This window comes from Zeus faber (assembly GCF_960531495.2).
Source record: "Zeus faber genome assembly, chromosome: 1".
NCBI lineage: Eukaryota > Metazoa > Chordata > Actinopteri > Zeiformes > Zeidae > Zeus > Zeus faber.
In genome coordinates, this window is record NC_137193.1 from 3271101 (window position 1) to 3287891 (window position 16791).

Here is a 16791-nt window from a genome sequence, read left to right on the forward strand (position 1 = left end):
TTTGGAGGAGATGAGCTGCCCACTGCGCTTCTGCCCCAGCAGCTGTTTAGTAACCTGAATGGGTAGTGAGTTTCATGCGGAAGATGTGGCACAGCTCTGAGAGAACGGCCCTCTCCTCCTTAGTCGTTTCCTTGTAATGTGGCCTCAGGGTCTTCAGCTCTTTCCTGAGCTGGTGGATCTTGGTTAATCTGTTGATCATGGTGTATGGGGCCTTTGCTACTTTCCTTTCCTCCAGCCTGAATCTCTCCGCTGCTCGGAGAGACAATGAAGGTGGTCATTGATTGCTGGCCCCTGTCGGCCTCCGCCTTGGCTATTGCTCCCAAGATTAATCAGCGTCTATGTAGAACTGGAGCCACTCCTCCTCCTTGCTAGCTTGGGGCCACTTGACCTGACAATGTTCTGAAATGCTTGGGGCCGTGGCTTATGTCACCTGGAGGTTCTGAGCACTGTGGGTTGACTCCAGGCCTGGCTCCTCCTGCATCTCACCAGCAGTTGCTCCTGTGCGCTGTGACACTTGCACCGTCTGCACACACCCCATTTTGGCCTGGTGGATCTTCAGGCGATGCGGGTTCTTGCAAACTTTGCTGAAAACACAACGGAACGCGGTTGTTAAGTGAGGAACGTGGTTGTTAAGTGAGGAGAACCTGTATATAAAAAAAATTTGAAAAGCTACTACATGAAGCATGTTGGAGAATTCTCACTGCGTGGTTGGTGAGGTAAACCCTGTGTCGCTACGGAAAACAAACTGAGAGTAAACTAACATTGTTTATTTTGCAGAGTAAAGAGAGATATACAGACACACTTAAAAGCAGTGAATGGCTGTAACCTCTGCCTTTGCTTCTGCAGAGGAGAGCCTTATACTGTGAGGGGTTGTGTGTCAGTGGTTAGGTGTAGGTTAGGTTAGGTGTCATTCAATAGACGGGTGGCACAGTGGCGCAGTGCATTGCACTGCTGTCTCACAGCAAGAAGAATGCAGAGGCCTCATTTCACCGGCCACCATCCAAAGCGTGTGTGTACATGTGTTGTAGTGTGGTGTGTTGCATGATAATCAAAGATTCTTCTTTTTCTTATTCTTCTTGACAATGCCGCCCAATCACATATCACCTGGCGTTTCCCTCATACAATTACCACCATGGATCTGGCCAGTTGCTACCACCAGGTCCTTGTGACAGAACATGACAAAAAGAAGACTGACTTTAGCATCCCTTTCGGCCTATTTGAGTTTCAAATGATGCCCTTTGGGTTATGCAATTCTCCCAGAACTTTACAATGACTGTTGGTGCGGATGTTTGGGGACCAGCATTGTCGATCACTGTTGCTCTATCAGGATGACATTGTTGTTTTCTCCTCCATCGTAGATGAGAACATCAGCCGCTTGGGCCTGGTTTTAAGGCGCTTTGAAGAGGGAGGGACTCAAAGCCAAACTCGAGAAGGGCCAGTTCCTAAAAAAAGGAGGTACAGTACATGGGGCATGTAATCTCTGCCATAGGGGTCAGTGATCCAAAGAAGATCGCTAAAGTTGTTGACTGGCCAACCCCATCAAATGTCCCCGAACTAAAGTCTTTCCTGGACTTCGCAAGTTATTATAGGCGGTTCGTGGAGGGATTCTCCATCAAATTGTGGCAGATCTAGTCGGGACAAAGAAGCGGCGGGGCAAAGGGATTGCCTTACAAGGGGCATGGACTGAGCAGCGTGAACAAAGTTTTAAGGGCCTTAAAACAAAGGTTGTGTCCTCACCTGTGCTAGCCTATGCTGACTGTCTTCTTCCCCTCATCTTAGAGGTGGATGCAAGCCATGGGGGGTTGGGGTCTGTCCTCTCTCAATGGCATCAGGGAAAAGTCAGGCCCATCGTATACGCAAGCCGAAGTCTGCACCCGTCTCTAAAAAGAACTACAGTTCCATGATACTAGAGTTCCTGGGGATCTGCCAGGCCAGAACTGTGTTGTCTGGATTGACAATAACCCATTGAGCCACCTACCAAACCCCAAGCTAGGTGCCACTGAACAATGCTGGATGTCCCAGTTGCCTGCCCCCATTACACCATCCGTTACTGTCCGGGACACACAAACCAGAATGCTGACGCCCTGTCCAGACAATCCAAATCATCAGTCACAGTGAATCTACAGGCCCACTCCCGAACCCCCCTACCTATTACCATACAGCAAGCTGCACATGAGATACCAGCCCTTGATGCCCTTCCAGAATGGTCAAATGCTGACTTGACCTACAGTCTGCTTGTCCATCTAATGGTGCTTTCATTTCTTGCTGGAAGGAACAGCGAATGCCTGGGCACATTGTAAGGCCTTCCTTCTGAAACTCTGGGTTTATTGAGGCAATAGGAATGTCTCATGTTAGAGGACGGGCTGCTGTACAGGGTACAGAAGGCCTGATGGAGGTAACCAAGTCCACCAGCTGTTACATCCATAATGTCTGAGGGAGGAGGTTTTCCACCAACTACACCACAATCGTGACCATCAGGGAAAAGAGCACACCACTGAGCTGATCTGGCAGAGGTGCTACTGGCCATTTATGGGGCAGCTGATCAAACGTTAGTGCCAACTGTGTGAAAGATGCTGTCTCTTGTGAGAGAAAAATGCACATGATCAATCTTGTGAACGATGTTTTACATGTTTTATCTCTAACAATAGTCTTTTGTATGTTACGTAACTTTTAAAACACATTGCTTAGTTTTTTTTTTATAAATGAGATTCAAGATTCAAGATTTTTATTTGTCACATACATATACTATACATACATATAAATGAGTCTCTGGAGGTGGCAGGGTGGCCCAGTGCATTGCACTGCTGCCTCACAGCAAGAAGGTCCTGGGTTCGATTCCCGCCTGGGGTGCTGTTGGCACCGTGCTCCGGTGGGTTATCTCCCAAATAGGAGCCTTTCTGTGTGGAGTTTGCATGTTCTCCCCGTGCTCACATGGGGGTTTCCTCCACCTAACGTCAGTAAGAACCCCCCCCAAAAACATGCACCCATCATGGTCTGACCAGCGATGGACACTTATCACCTGGTCCCCGGGCGCGTCCACGTACGCTGCCCACTGCTCCTGCTGTGCCCCCAGAGGAAGGACAAGCCAGGATGGTTAAATGCAGAGCCCTCATTTCACCGGCCGCCATCCAAAGCATGTGTGTGCGTGCATGTGTTGTAGTGTGGTGTGCTGTGTGACGATTAAAGATTGTTCTTCTCTTCTTCTTCTTAGAGTTTATATTAGGGGATGTTTTCTAAACAATGCCTATTGTCATATTGTAAAAACCAATTACCACTCAAACTTGTGTGGAGATAGTGGTAACTCGCCAGAGCACTGTGTGTGTGTGTTTTATAGCAAAGTCAGACTGTACCTGTGACCTCAGTTTGACTGTTAAACCATTGTATGAGCTCCTGACTTATTTGATTTAATTATTGTCAATCAATATTACACAAACTATCATCAGTATAAAGCCCTCTTTGTCAGAAGTAAGAATAGACTGGTAGCAGAACACTTCTTTGGAGCAGCTCTGAATCTTTCCCTTTATTCTGCAGAATAAATATGTTTAATACTCTTTTGTTTTCCTGTAGCGGGCAGATTAACCCCAACCACCACACAGGAGAATTTCTCCAACACTCTCCAAGGACACCCAGCCTCGGGTTAGGGCCCCTATGTGTCATTTGTTGGCATCCAAGCCTAACCAGGTATTTCTCTTAGAACACACTAAGAATAGGAGAGAACAAGTGCTGGTTTTACCCAACGTATTGTCCCAGTTTACACAGGCCGTCCCCACCCAGCCCAGAGAGCATCGACTGTGGTGGAAATATAAGTATGGAGTTCCAGCCAGACTCCATTCTGAGCAGGACCGAAACTTTGAGAGCGCACTTAGGGGCAGTGGCTCGTTTGGCAGGAGCTGAACTAGAATAGAGAAGTAAGATGTCTCCTTTCCTCCACTAGTCTGGGGGTCCACCTTGGGCAAGTGATAGTACCCCCCCACCCCCCTTAGCCCCCCTGCCTTGGTTTACAGGCCGGGCAAGAGTATGCCAGGGGCAGGTGGGGCTCATAGCCTTGGATGACCTAGGAGAAGGACACTCTGAACTAAAACCAGGACTGTGAGGAGTTGCACCCCACAGTCCTTTAATCAGCATTGTTAAGCCTACCATGGAGTACAAAGTCATCCCAAACCCTATACTTCCAGCGGCGGGAGTCCGCAGGAGCATCGCAGCGGACTGTGGTGCTGGTCCTCCTCCCGGAGGACAGCATGACGACAGGACCTCAAACCCTGGGAATGTCCCAGGGAGGGTCCTGTCCGGTCACAGCACCCCGTCCATTTATAATGGGGACCTTCAACGCATGCACAGTCAGAGAATGCGGGAGGTTGGAGGAACTCTCACACTGTGTGGAGGGCAGAGGAGTGGAGATCCTGGGAGTCCAGGAGCACAGAAGGGTGCATGCCGAAATCGTCATCAAATACTGCAGGGTTGACAGTTACACCTTCGTCACCTCCTCAGCGTGGCGAAACGAAGCCCAGGCAGCAACCGGAGGTGTAGGGCTGCTGTTGAGCCCCCGGGCACGCAAGGCGCTCCGGAGAGTCCACCGTTACGCAGAGCGGATCCTCACTGCTGAATTTGTTGGCAGCCCAGTGACAACGACCATGGCAGTGTATTCACCCACCAACGTGGCTTCAGCCGAGGAGGCGGAGAAGTTCTACGGGGACCTGGCAACAGCAGTCCGTAGCGTCCCAGCTCACAACTTCCTTGCGATTATGGGCGACTTCAATGCAAGACTCAGTCAAAGTGATGCACCTTACACCTTCCATGATGACACAAACCGGAACGGAGCATACCTTGCCGCCCTACTCCTGGAACAAGATCTACTGGCTGCAAACACCATGTTCAGGAAGAGAAAAGGCAAAAGATGGACCTTTCAGGACCGGCCCACTAGCGTCAGCTTGACTACGTTCTAGTGAGACGGAAGTGGAGGAACTCCATCTTGAATGCGGAACCCTGTAGCACCTTCAACTCTGTGGGTTCTGACCACCGGGTGGTATCCATGAGAGTTCGGCTGAGCCTCAGGACCCCAAAACCGAACCCTAGGGTGCGCCATGACTGGAGTGCATTCTCTACAAATCCTGAGCTACAGGCCAGATACACAGCAGTAGTAAGGGACCGCATTCACATACATGATGTGAAGGAGGAACCGGGTGCAGGGTACATGAAGTTCATGGAAGCAAACGAAGTGGCAACATCGAGGTGTGTACCGGTAATACAGAAGACCAGAAGCCCCGCAAGATCAAAGCATCCAGATGTCATGGCAGCACGTCAAAAAGTAAAGGACGCAAGCCACGCATTGGGTCAAAACCCGTCCACAGAACAACGTGAGACCTTGAAGGAGGCCAAGCGTCTTCTCTTTGCCGAGTATGAAAAAATTACAGGTGAGGAGCTGATGCAAAAAGTCCGCAGAGTGGAATCTGCCCAGGGAGAATAACAATATAGCGAATCATGTAGGGTGATCAATGAGATGTGTGGAAGGAAATGACCGAAAGAAGGACAGGTGGCAGGAAACAGCCCAGAGGAGAGTGACCACTTGGTTAACTCACTTCAGGAACCTCCTTGGCACACACCAGGCAGTGGAAGGTGCTGAGCAGGAAATACCTGCAGTCCTGGGGAATCTCAACATCGATGACGGCCCTTTTACATCGCAGGAATTAGCCAAGGTCAAAGCCTCCCTGAGGCAGGGGAAAGCGGTCGGACCTGACAGCATTCCCCCAGAGGTTATCAAGAACTGCAATCTAGATGACGTCATCTTGAAGGTCTGCAACCAGGCTCTAATGGAAAAAGTTATGCCGGAAATATGGTCACTCTCACACATCATCCCGGTACCAAAATCTGGAGATCTCTCAAGACCTGACAATTACCGTGGTATCAGCCTGACCTGTATCATTGCAAAAATGTTCAACCGCATGATACTAAACAGGATACGGAGTGCTATCGACCCTCACCTCAGAGAAAACCAAAACGGGTTTCGAGAGGGTAGAACCACCTTAGCCCAGATCCTTGCATTAAGGAGGATCATTGAAGAGTTAGAGGAACAACCTGGCTGCGGTGATGTGTTTCATCGACTTAAAGAAGGCCTTCGACACCATCCACAGAGGAATGATGTTGAGAATACTCAAGGTCTACGATGTTCCTCCCAACCTACTCCGTGCCATAGGGACCATGTACACGGGAACGAGAGCCCAAGTGACAACGCCGGACGGTAACAGCGAGTAGTTCAACATCCAAACCGGAGTGCAGCAGGGAGACACCCTAGCCCCCTTCCTTTTCATTATACTATTGGACAATGCTCTGAGACAAGCCATCAAAGGAAGGGAGCCAGAGCTCGGCTTCACAATCGCACCCAGAAGGTCCACGAGACACCCAGCAGAAACCCTGACAGACCTGGACTACGCTGATGACATCTGCCTGCTATCTAACAATGTGAACCAGGCACAGGATCTCCTGACCAGAGTTGAGCTAGAGTGTGCTAAGGTCGGCCTCATGCTAAACGCAAAGAAAACCGAGGTCATGACCTACAACTTCCCCCAGGAACGCCCACCCCTTATAACAGAAGGCTCAGTGCTAAAAGAGGTCAATGACTTTAAATACCTGGGCGTGTGGGTCAGCTCCACGGAAAAGGACCTTAATGTGAGGAAAGCACTTACCTGGAGAGCACTTACTGGCATGACCAGTGTGTGGAAATCCAACCTCCCCCGACACATCAAGATCAGTTTCTTCTCTGCCACCGTGGAGTCTGTTTTCCTATACGGCTGCGAGTGCTGGACACTAATAAAGGCCCTGCAGAAGTCCCTGGATGGGTGCTACACCACAATGTTACGTGTGGTACTGAACATCAACCAGGACCAACACATTACCAACCAACGTCTGTATGGGGCACTACCCAGTGTATCAGAGAACATAGCAGTAAGGAGGATGAGACTAGCCATTGCCACCGCCACCGAGAACTCCTGGCCAAACAGCTTGTACTGTGGGAACCAACACACAGGCAATGATATAGGGGACGTCACGCATCTACCTATGTGGACGTGCTGAGGAAAGATGCTGGTGCGGAAAGCACAAAGGAGCTGGTCAGATGTATGGAGAACAGGGATGACTGGAGACGCCGATGAAAAGCTGGTCTGCGGATGACGTAGTGAGATTATCCAGCAGCTGTGTGCTGGATAATCGGGCTCGGGCTCTGCCGTCCCCTAGGCTACGTGGTCCCCTGAGCTATGTGGTCCCCCTGGCTCCGTGAATTTGCTAAGCCAATGCAATAAAGACCCAAAGTAGTAATCATTTGTTCAGTGTCTCTTGGGAACAGGTTTGAGTTTTAAAACTTCCTATTTTTAACAACATTTTCTCACCATACCGTCTTCATGTCATCATATCGAGATGGCTTTAAATATCGTTTAAAAAAAGGTAGTCATCAAAGGTAGTTTAATTGAAGAAACTATTTTAGGAAACTTCACATGAACTAGCCGTGTCATAAAACTTCCCACCCCAGTCAATGGAGGCCCCCTGCAGTACTTGGTAAGAAGGAATGAGGGTTGTAGGGTTCAGCAGATTTATTCGTTCACTGGGAGTGGTTGTTGTACAGGGACAGCTTTTCAAACTCCATTTCCACTCCAACACAGGAAACTCTTCACACTCGGACCTGTACCTGCAAACACCCGGAAACTCCAACAACAGAACTAACGTTCACCGACGTAAACGTCTCACACAAACACTGTAACTGTATGATAGTCGGAATGACCGCCTCCCCCCACCCGGAAAATTAAATGGCACCATACAAGATGTTCTCTTTTTATGCCATCATCCTCAGACATTTTTAGTATTAATGAGAGTTTGTCCATATAAGGGCATACTCTCTAAGTGAGGGCAATGTTCTCCATATGAGGTGATATTCTCCATATATGGGCATATTCTCCATATATGGGCATATTAACCATATGGGGTGGTTTTCTCCATATAAGGGCCTATTCTCCATATAAGGACATATTCCCCAGTTACTGACATATTCTCCATACATGAGGTTTGGGGGGGGGGGGGGGGTGTGCCGCAGCAGAGTGTTTATGTGGGCCGCTCCCTGGGGCGGGTGACTGTCTCCCACCACAGAGGGGGGAGGTCGCCCTCCTTGCGGGCCGGAGGGAGGGCCTCTGACCTAGCGCCGCCTGCCGGGGTCTCGGCCTCCAGTTGAGCCACCTGCCAGACGGGGAGGAGGAAAAACCATCAGAATCACCTTTGTCTCAGTGGGCAAGAGCATCAAGGTTGGAATAATAACTATAAAATGTTAAGGTGCTTTATCTACGCAGAAACAACATGTCAACAAACAGGCAACGAGGTCAGTGTTTACAAAGATTAGGACATAGGTCCAGAAGGCTAGAGCGGGGGAGTAGGTGACGGCCTGTCGGTCTGACACACTGCTCCCCAGCTGGCGCCCAACCGCAGTTTGGACAACATGCTACACCGGGATGCAGGGAACCGCAGTTTGGACAACATGCTCCAATGGGATGCAGGGAACCGCAGTTTGGACAACATGCCCCACTGGGATGCAGGCAACAGCAGCGCGCACCTCTCTGTCCCAGCTCTGCTCCCTCAGCTTCTTCCACTGCTCCCTCTTGGAGAAGTAGTCGGGGTACATGGCTTTCTCAGAAGGGTGCCAGTGGTCCAGGACCCACTCGGGGACCTGCAGTGGGAGGAAGGGGCTTGTTTTAAAAACAGACGACACTTTGATCGGGGGAAGAGGGTCAGGAAAATTTTCCAAAATATCATTCAAACAAAGAAAATAGTATGATTGTCCATTAGGTTGTAATGAGCCTGAATTATGTTAAATGGAAAAAAAAAAAATTCTTGCAATACTGTAGATGTAGATTATTGCTAAACCATAAATATACAGCGAAAAAAGAAATTGTTTATTGTATATTTGCTCAGTTTTTATCGTTATTTTTTTTCCATTTTCAGGTTTATATTTATTGTTTGAATCATTGTTTATTAATTTTCAATGTTGTTAGTTTTATCTTTCAGCCTCGGTATTAGGGCCGGGAGATATATATTAAAATCGCAATATGACACAGAATATCGTCTGGGATTCTTGTTCTGGCAAGATCAAGATATAGTTAAATAACGTCTTTTAGGGTGCATTACAGTAAATTATTGCAATTTCCTGTGTTCTAATCAACGCCGGTGCCTGCTTGGTTAAAATATCCACATTACCAATCCTTGTTTTTCAAGTATTTCTTGTATGTGAATATCTCATAAAAGCACCAACAGTCATAGCGAGACATATCGTTAAGTTTTCTACCTTGACGACGGTAACTAAGTAGTTAAGTTACCGTAAGGAGGCCTGTTGTTATTTTGTTCTGTTTACATTTTTATTGTTATTTGCAAATCTCAGCCGAAGTTACCAGCAGGTTGGTAACTTCTCAAGTGCTACCTGTGAAAAAGTTAGTCAGGAGCTCTGCAACAATTAAAAAAAATAATGACAACAAATTAGATAAAAAAAAATTCTGAACTTAAATGAACATTAAAAAATAAATGACAACAGACGGGGTCATATTAAAGTCTGGTCGTTAAATTAAAAGTGCAGGTTTTGGTGTTTCCGACTCGCTGTCGGAGAGAAGAGTTGCAGACTAGTCTGCAGACATTTTGTCCATCATCCATCTTTTATCTATCATCTATGAATCTACTATCCCTATAACTATTACAGTGGGGGAAATATTTATTTGATCCCTCACTGATTTTTGTAAGTTTGCCCACTGACAAAGAAATGAACGGTCTATAATTTTAGTGGTAATTTTTGGTGGGTTTATTATAACAGTGAGAGACAGAATATGAAAAAGAAAATCCAGAAAATCACATTAAATAAAATAAATAAATTAATAAATTATTAAATTAATAAATTATTTTGAAATAAGTATTTGATCCCCTATCAAAACATGACTTAGTACTTGGTGGAGAAACCCTTGTTGGCAAGTACAGAGGTCAGACGTTTCTTGTAGTTGATGACCAGGTTTGCACATATCTCAGGAGGAAAGTTGGACCACTCCTCTTTGCAGATCCTCTCCAAATCTTTAAGGTTTGGAAGCTGTCGCTTGGCAACTCCAAGCTTCAGCTCCCTCCACAGATTTTCTATAGGATTAAGGTCCGGAGACTGGCCAGGCCACTCCATGACCTAAATGTGCTTCTTATGAGCCACTCCTGTGTGGCCTTGGCTGTATGTTTTGGGTCATTGTCGTGCTGGAAGACCCATCCACCACCCATTTTTAGTGTCCTGGCTGAGAGAAGGAGGTTGTCACCCAGGATTTCCCGGTACAGTGGTAGCTGGACTTAGGACGGTCATTGGTTCTATAGAACGCTCGTGTGTTAAAACAGTCGTATGTCCAAGCAGTTTTTAATATCAACGATGACATCATGAAGGGTGAAAATAAACAAAATACACAAACACAGTAAATATGAAAGAAATAGCTGACTGGCTGACTGGCCACCGACTGCAAATTTCCACGGTTGTATCTTGGAGCAGTCGGTCGCAAGTCGATACAAGTTTTTGCGACTATCGCTGCTGGTATCTTGGATTAGTCGTAAGTAGATGCAGTCGTAAGTCGAGGTACCACTGTACATGGCCCCATGTGTCTTTCCCTCGGTGCGGTGAAGTCGACCTGTCCCCTGAGCAGAGAAACACCCCCAAAGCATAAAGCTTCCACCTCAATGCTTGACGGTGGAAATGGTGTTCTTGGACTCGTAGTCAGAATTCCTCTTCCTCCAAACACGGCGAGTCGCATTGATACCAAAGAGCTCGATTTTGGTGTTCATTGGCAAGCTTCAGACGGGCCTGTACATGTCCCTTCTTGAGCAGGGACCTCACGGGCGCCGCAGGATTTTAATCCATTACAGCGTAGAGTGTTACCAATGGTTTTCTTGGTGAATGTGGTCCCAGCTGCTTTTTGATCATTAACAAGCTCCCCCTTTGTAGTTCTGGGCTGATCCCTCACCTTTCTCATGATCATTGATACCCCACCAGGTGAGATCTTGAGATGAGTGAGATTGACGGTCATTTTGTGTTTCTTCCATTTTCGAGTTATCACGCCAACGGTTGTCTCCTTCTCATCCAGCTTCTTGCCAATGGTCTTGTAGCCAATCCCGGCCTTGTGCAGGTCTACAATCTTGTCCCTGATGTCCCTAGACAGCTCTTTGGTCTTGCCCATGATGGCGCGGTTGGAGTCTGATTGGTTGATTGATTGATTCTGTGGACAGGTGTCTTTTATACAGGTAACAGGTTGAGACAGGTGTCTTTTATACAGGTAACGAGAATTAAGAAAAGATTTAAGAAAATTAACACTTTAAAATTATTTTAATTAAGAAAATTAACACTAAAATTATAGACTGTTCATTTCTTTGTCAGTGGGCAAACTTACAAAATCAGCGATGGATCAAATAACTATTTCCTCCACTGTATCTATCAATTAAATTTCAACCATCCCTACACCTATCTATCCAGCTACCCATCTATTATCTATCCATCTTTTATCCAGCTATCCACCCATCCATCCATCCATCTAGATATCGATTCACCCACCCACCCAGAGCGGGTCGTCTAGTAAGTGGGAGGTTGCCGGTTCAATCCCAGGCTCCTCCTGGTAGCGTGCTGATGTGTCCTTGAGCAAGACACTTAACCCCCTAACTGCTCCCTGGTGCCTCTACATGGCAGCCACTGCTCCGAGATACAGTGGGGCAAAAATAATTTAGTCAGCCACCAATTGTGCAAGTTCTCCCACTTAAAAAGATGAGAGAGGCCTGTAATTTTCATCATAGCTACACTTCGACTATGAGAGACAGAATGGGGGGAAAGAATCCAGGAAATCACATTGAAGGATTTTTAATGAATTAATTGGAAAATTCATATTAATATTTGGTTGCCTACAAACAAGCAAGATTTTTGGCTTTCACAGACCTGTAACTTTTTCTTTAAGAGGCTCCTCTGTCCTCCACTCGTTACCTGTATTAATGGCACCTGTTTGAACTCGTTATCAGTATAAAAGACACCTGTCCACAACCTCAAACAGTCACACTCCAAACTCCACTATGGCCAAGACCAAAGAGCTGTCAAAGGACACCAGAAACAAAATTGTAGACCTGCACCAGGCTGGGAAGACTGAATCTGCAATAGGTAAGCAGCTTGTTGTGAAGAAATCAACTGTGGGAGCAATTATTAGAAAATGGAAGACATACAAGACCACTGATAATCTCCCTCCATCTGGGCCTCCACGCAAGATCTCACCCCGTGGGGTCAAAATAATCACAAGAACGGTGAGCAAACATCCAGAACCACACGGGGGGACCTAGTGAATGACCTGCAGAGAGCTGGGACCAAAGTAACAAAGGCTTCCATCAGTAACACACTACGCCGCCAGGGACTCAAATCCTGCAGTGCCAGACGTGTCCCCCTGCTTAAGCCAGTACATGTCCAGGCCCGTCTGAAGTTTGCTAGAGAGCATTTGGATGATCCAGAAGAGGATTGGGAGAATGTCATATGGTCAGATGAAACCAAAATAGAACTTTTTGGTAAAAACTCAACTTGTCGTGTTTGGAGGAGAAAGAGAACTGAGTTGCATCCAAAGAACACCATACCTACTGTGAAGCATGGGGGTGGAAACATCATGCTTTGGGGCTGTTTTTCTGCAAAGGGACCAGGACGACTGATCCGTGTAAAGGAAAGAATGAATGGGGCCATGTATCGTGAGATTGAGTGAAAACCTCCTTCCATCATCAAGGGCATTGAAGATGTAACGTGGCTGGGTCTTTCAGCATGACAATGATCCCAAACACACCGCCCGGGCAACGAAGGAGTGGCTTCGTAAGAAGCATTTCAAGGTCCTGGAGTGGCCTAGCCAGCCTCCAGATCTCAACCCCATAGAAAATCTTTGGAGGGAGTTGAAAGTCCGTGTTGCCCAGCGACAGCCCCAAAACATCACTGCTCTAGAGGAGATCTGCACGGAGGAATGGGCCAAAATACCAGCAACAGTGTGTGAAAACCTTGTGAAGACTTACAGAAAACGTTTGACCTCTGTCATTGCAAACAAAGGGTATATAACAAAGTATTGAGATGAACTTTTGTTATTGACCAAATACTTGTTTTCCACCATAATTTGAAAATAAATTCTTTAAAAATCAGACAATGTGATTTTCTGGATTTTTTTTTCTCATTTTGTCTCTCATAGTTGAAGTGAACCTATGATGAAAATAACAGGCCTCTCTCATCTTTTTAAGTGGGAGAACTTGCACAATTGGTGGCTGATTAAATACTTTTTTGCCCCACTGTACATCCCTTACTAGGATGGTAAATGCAGAGAAATTGCAAATTTCCCCGATGTGGGACTGATAAGGGTTTATCAAAAATCTATAATAATAAATAATTATAGTAATAACCGGCTATCCACCCATCCATCTATCTATATATCAATTGATCCATCTATTTTATATCCATCCATCCATCCATCTATTTTCTACCTATCCATCCATCCACCTACCTATCTATTATCCAGCTATCCATCCATCCATTGTCCTTCCATTCATCGATGTATCGCCCAAGTGTCTTTAAGCAAGACACTGAGCGCCTAACTGCTCTCGGTGTGCAGGCGTGTGCCTTGCATGGTTGCCGCTGCCATCGCTGTGTGAGTGGATGAATGTGAGGCATATACTGCGGTCGCAAGATGAGAAAAGTGCCATATAAAATTGCAGTGCATTTACAAATTTTATCTATCCATCTATTACACTATTTTACATTCCTCAATAATATATCCATCCATTAGTTTATCTGTCTACCTGTTTAAACCCAACAGCAGCTACTTCACCTTGTAGCACTCGTATCTCTCGTAGGACGTTCCCCCGGGGGAGTCGGGGAAGAGGTAGGGCTGGGGATGCTGGTTGGCCCAGAACTCTTCCTCCCCGGCCTTCAGCATCATGGTGGCCTTGACCAGGTCCTTCTCCTGCTTGTTGTCGTCAAAGCGGCCTCGCAGGACGCACGCGTAGAAGCGGTACTTGTCCCTGAAGAAAGCAGGTCAAAAAGTAATATTTGGTATCGTCTGGAATACTGGTTCCGGTAACCACAGTGATGTAGTTAAATAACGTTTTCAAGGAGCTTTTAATGCAGTTTTCTGCACTTCAGAGACTGTTCTAGATTTTTTGATCAATGCTTTGTGAGTGTAAATATCATATGAAAACAACAATAATCATACAAAAGTGATTGTAAAATTAACAATATTTAGTCATTCATCAACATTAAAAGATATACCAAAAAAATATCGCCCAGCCCTACCATGCAGCACAAAACAAGTTGTTTTCATTGATCTTTCAGTGGCTGAATAGGGGTAGATGGAAATCTCAACAAATGAGGAAAGGGCCAAAGTTGTCAAATAACAACCTATTTTCCCCGAATTTGTGCTCTGTTCCATTCCAAATATTAAACCGATGCGTATATACATGTGTATTTATTCTGAGGAGTGTAATGATCCAACTCTCTGTAATGGAAGTAAAACTAATTAACAGGTGAAAAGGAGAGGAAAGGGTCAAATCTGGTACTAAAAAAAAAAAAGAGATAACTCAAAACATAAAAAAATATTGAATCCTGAAGATATTAGGGACATAATAGAAAATGTAAATGGTAAACAAACTCAACGCCTCCAACGTAATTGGGTACTACTAATAAACAGTAATAAGTAAAACAATAATTATAGTTATAATGATAATACTGTAGCGCAGCGAGGGGGAGATGGAGAATGACTCGGACGAGTTGTTTCAGTGGTAAAACAAAAATGTGTTTATTTAACAAACACTTAAACAACTCCTGATGAACTTCGCCAGGAAGCACGTCTTAGCCAAAAAATACACCCCGTTCCCCCTGGTCACCTCACCTCACCTTCTCCCCCTTCATCCAGGGGCACCCTGGGAAATGCAGTCCACCAGAAGACCGGGAGATGCGCTCCACTGCCCCCACCGAGAGGTTAGCTGTCCTCAGCAACCCATGAATCAAGTACAAAGTCCCGTGGTTGTCGGGGAAGTGGAGGCAACAGAGGTTGGAATGGTCGCACAGGGCTGGTCCCCAAACTCCAGACACCTCCCTGGTGGAAGCCATGGGCCGGGAGGGAGTGAGCCGGTCAAGGTTGAGGGCCACCACCCGGTTCCGTTTGACCGGCCGCAGTCTGTACATCACGTCCCACAATTGTTCCAGCACCGAGCAAGGCCCAACCCACTGGCTCGACAGCTTGGGGGAGAGGCCCTTCTGTCTCTCTGGGCAACGGGTGCAAAGTATGTTAGCCGGCAGCGCGAGCCATAGGCCCGCTTCTGCCGGGACTGGGCGTGCGTCAAGGCCTGCCTGGTGGACCTGTGCACCTCCCGCAGCCTCTCGCAGAGGTTGTGTAAGTAGCGCCGACTGGGCTCCCCCTGCCCTGCCTCTGGCTCCGGGGGCGGCCTCAACACCAAGTCGACCGGGGAGTGCACTCGGTGGACTCTTGAACTGCCGTCCGGTGCACTCACAGGACCAGTGGCAGGTGGAGGTCCCAGTCTCGCCGTCGGCGGCTAGTCAGGAGCGCAAGCTGCGGGGGGCTAGCGTAAGGTTGAAAGGCTCCCCCAGCCTATCGCTTTGTGGGCGCAGAGGCGTGGTCCTGGTTTTCTGGACTCCAGGCCGCTGGCAGACACAAACGATACTGTAATGCCCTCTCAATGGCTGGCCAGTCGTTACCCCGGCTGCAGGTCTTTGAGGAGTTGTGGCGCTTTTCCTTCCAGGGAGAGGGCAAAGTGAACAGCGGTTTCCTCTGACACCCAGGAATTAAGTTGCGCAGCCAGCCAAACCTGGATGAGGTGGGTTTCAGTGGGCTCCTCTCCACCAAACTACGGCAATTTAGTGGCGCTCCACTCAATGAGGACCCCATCCTCCGCCACTCTTGCCCATCGCAGTCTAGCGGCGGGATCCTCGGCTCCCCTTCTCCCGGGCGTCGCAGGGGTGGTGACGTTCGATTCACTCGCCGTCGGTCGCGGGGCGCTGGACCCATCTGGTAGGTCGCCGTCATCTTGCCCTCCGCGGGGATGCAACTCTCTGCTCGGCGGCCCCGGGGCTGAGCAGCCCCTCCCGTGTCCGTGTCCGTGGCCTGCGCTCGCCGACTTGTGGGCGCTCGAGAAATTCTTCTATCTCCCTGACTGTGGACAGTTCTTAAATCCCTCCAGATCCCCCTCACCTCTTCCCCCTCCACCCCGGGGCACCCTGGGTAATGCAGTCCACTATTACCCCCGGGACACTAGAATAGAAAGTAACGTTTTTTCCCCACGTTTCTAGGCATTTGGGATTTTAACCCGAAAATACAATAAAAAAAAACCCAAAACAAACCAAAACATGTTACTATGAGCTCAGCGCGTTAGCCTTCCGCCCCGTTCAAAGTCACCTGGCTAGCGCTTAGCCTTCAGCCGCTGGCGGGCACAGCGGGCCGCGCGTCCCCTCTTTACAACACCGCCCCGGCCCCTCCTCATTTGTCCCATTCGACCCCGTAGCTCACCGGAAGATGCACCACGACTCCAGGTGCCGCAGGGACTTCTTGTAGAGCCGCAGCACCTTCTGCTGGTGGGTGAGATAGGGCGCCGCCATGTTCACCGTCCGCCCGTCACCTTCCTCTGTCCCTCGCGGCGCGGTGCATCCTGGGAGCTCGGGGAGACAGACCCGCTTTACGCGTAAGAGACGCGCAGGCACATTTTGGGTCCTCAAGATTCAAGATTCAAGATTTTTATTTGTCA

The 16791-nt window shown here is 47.8% G+C and overlaps 1 protein-coding gene across 1 annotated transcript; it reads right to left on the minus strand.

Annotated features, from left to right (window-relative positions):
* Positions 1-7562: 7562 nt before the first annotated feature.
* On the minus strand, positions 7563-16712 carry ndufb9 (NADH:ubiquinone oxidoreductase subunit B9). Its single transcript, XM_080007371.1, has 4 exons — positions 16557-16712; positions 13863-14055; positions 8588-8701; positions 7563-8217 (listed from the first exon to the last, which is right to left on the minus strand). Exons 1-4 carry the CDS (start codon positions 16643-16645, stop codon positions 8086-8088), a joined length of 528 nt encoding a protein of 175 aa, XP_079863497.1. The 5' UTR covers positions 16646-16712; the 3' UTR covers positions 7563-8085.
* Positions 16713-16791: the final 79 nt, after the last annotated feature.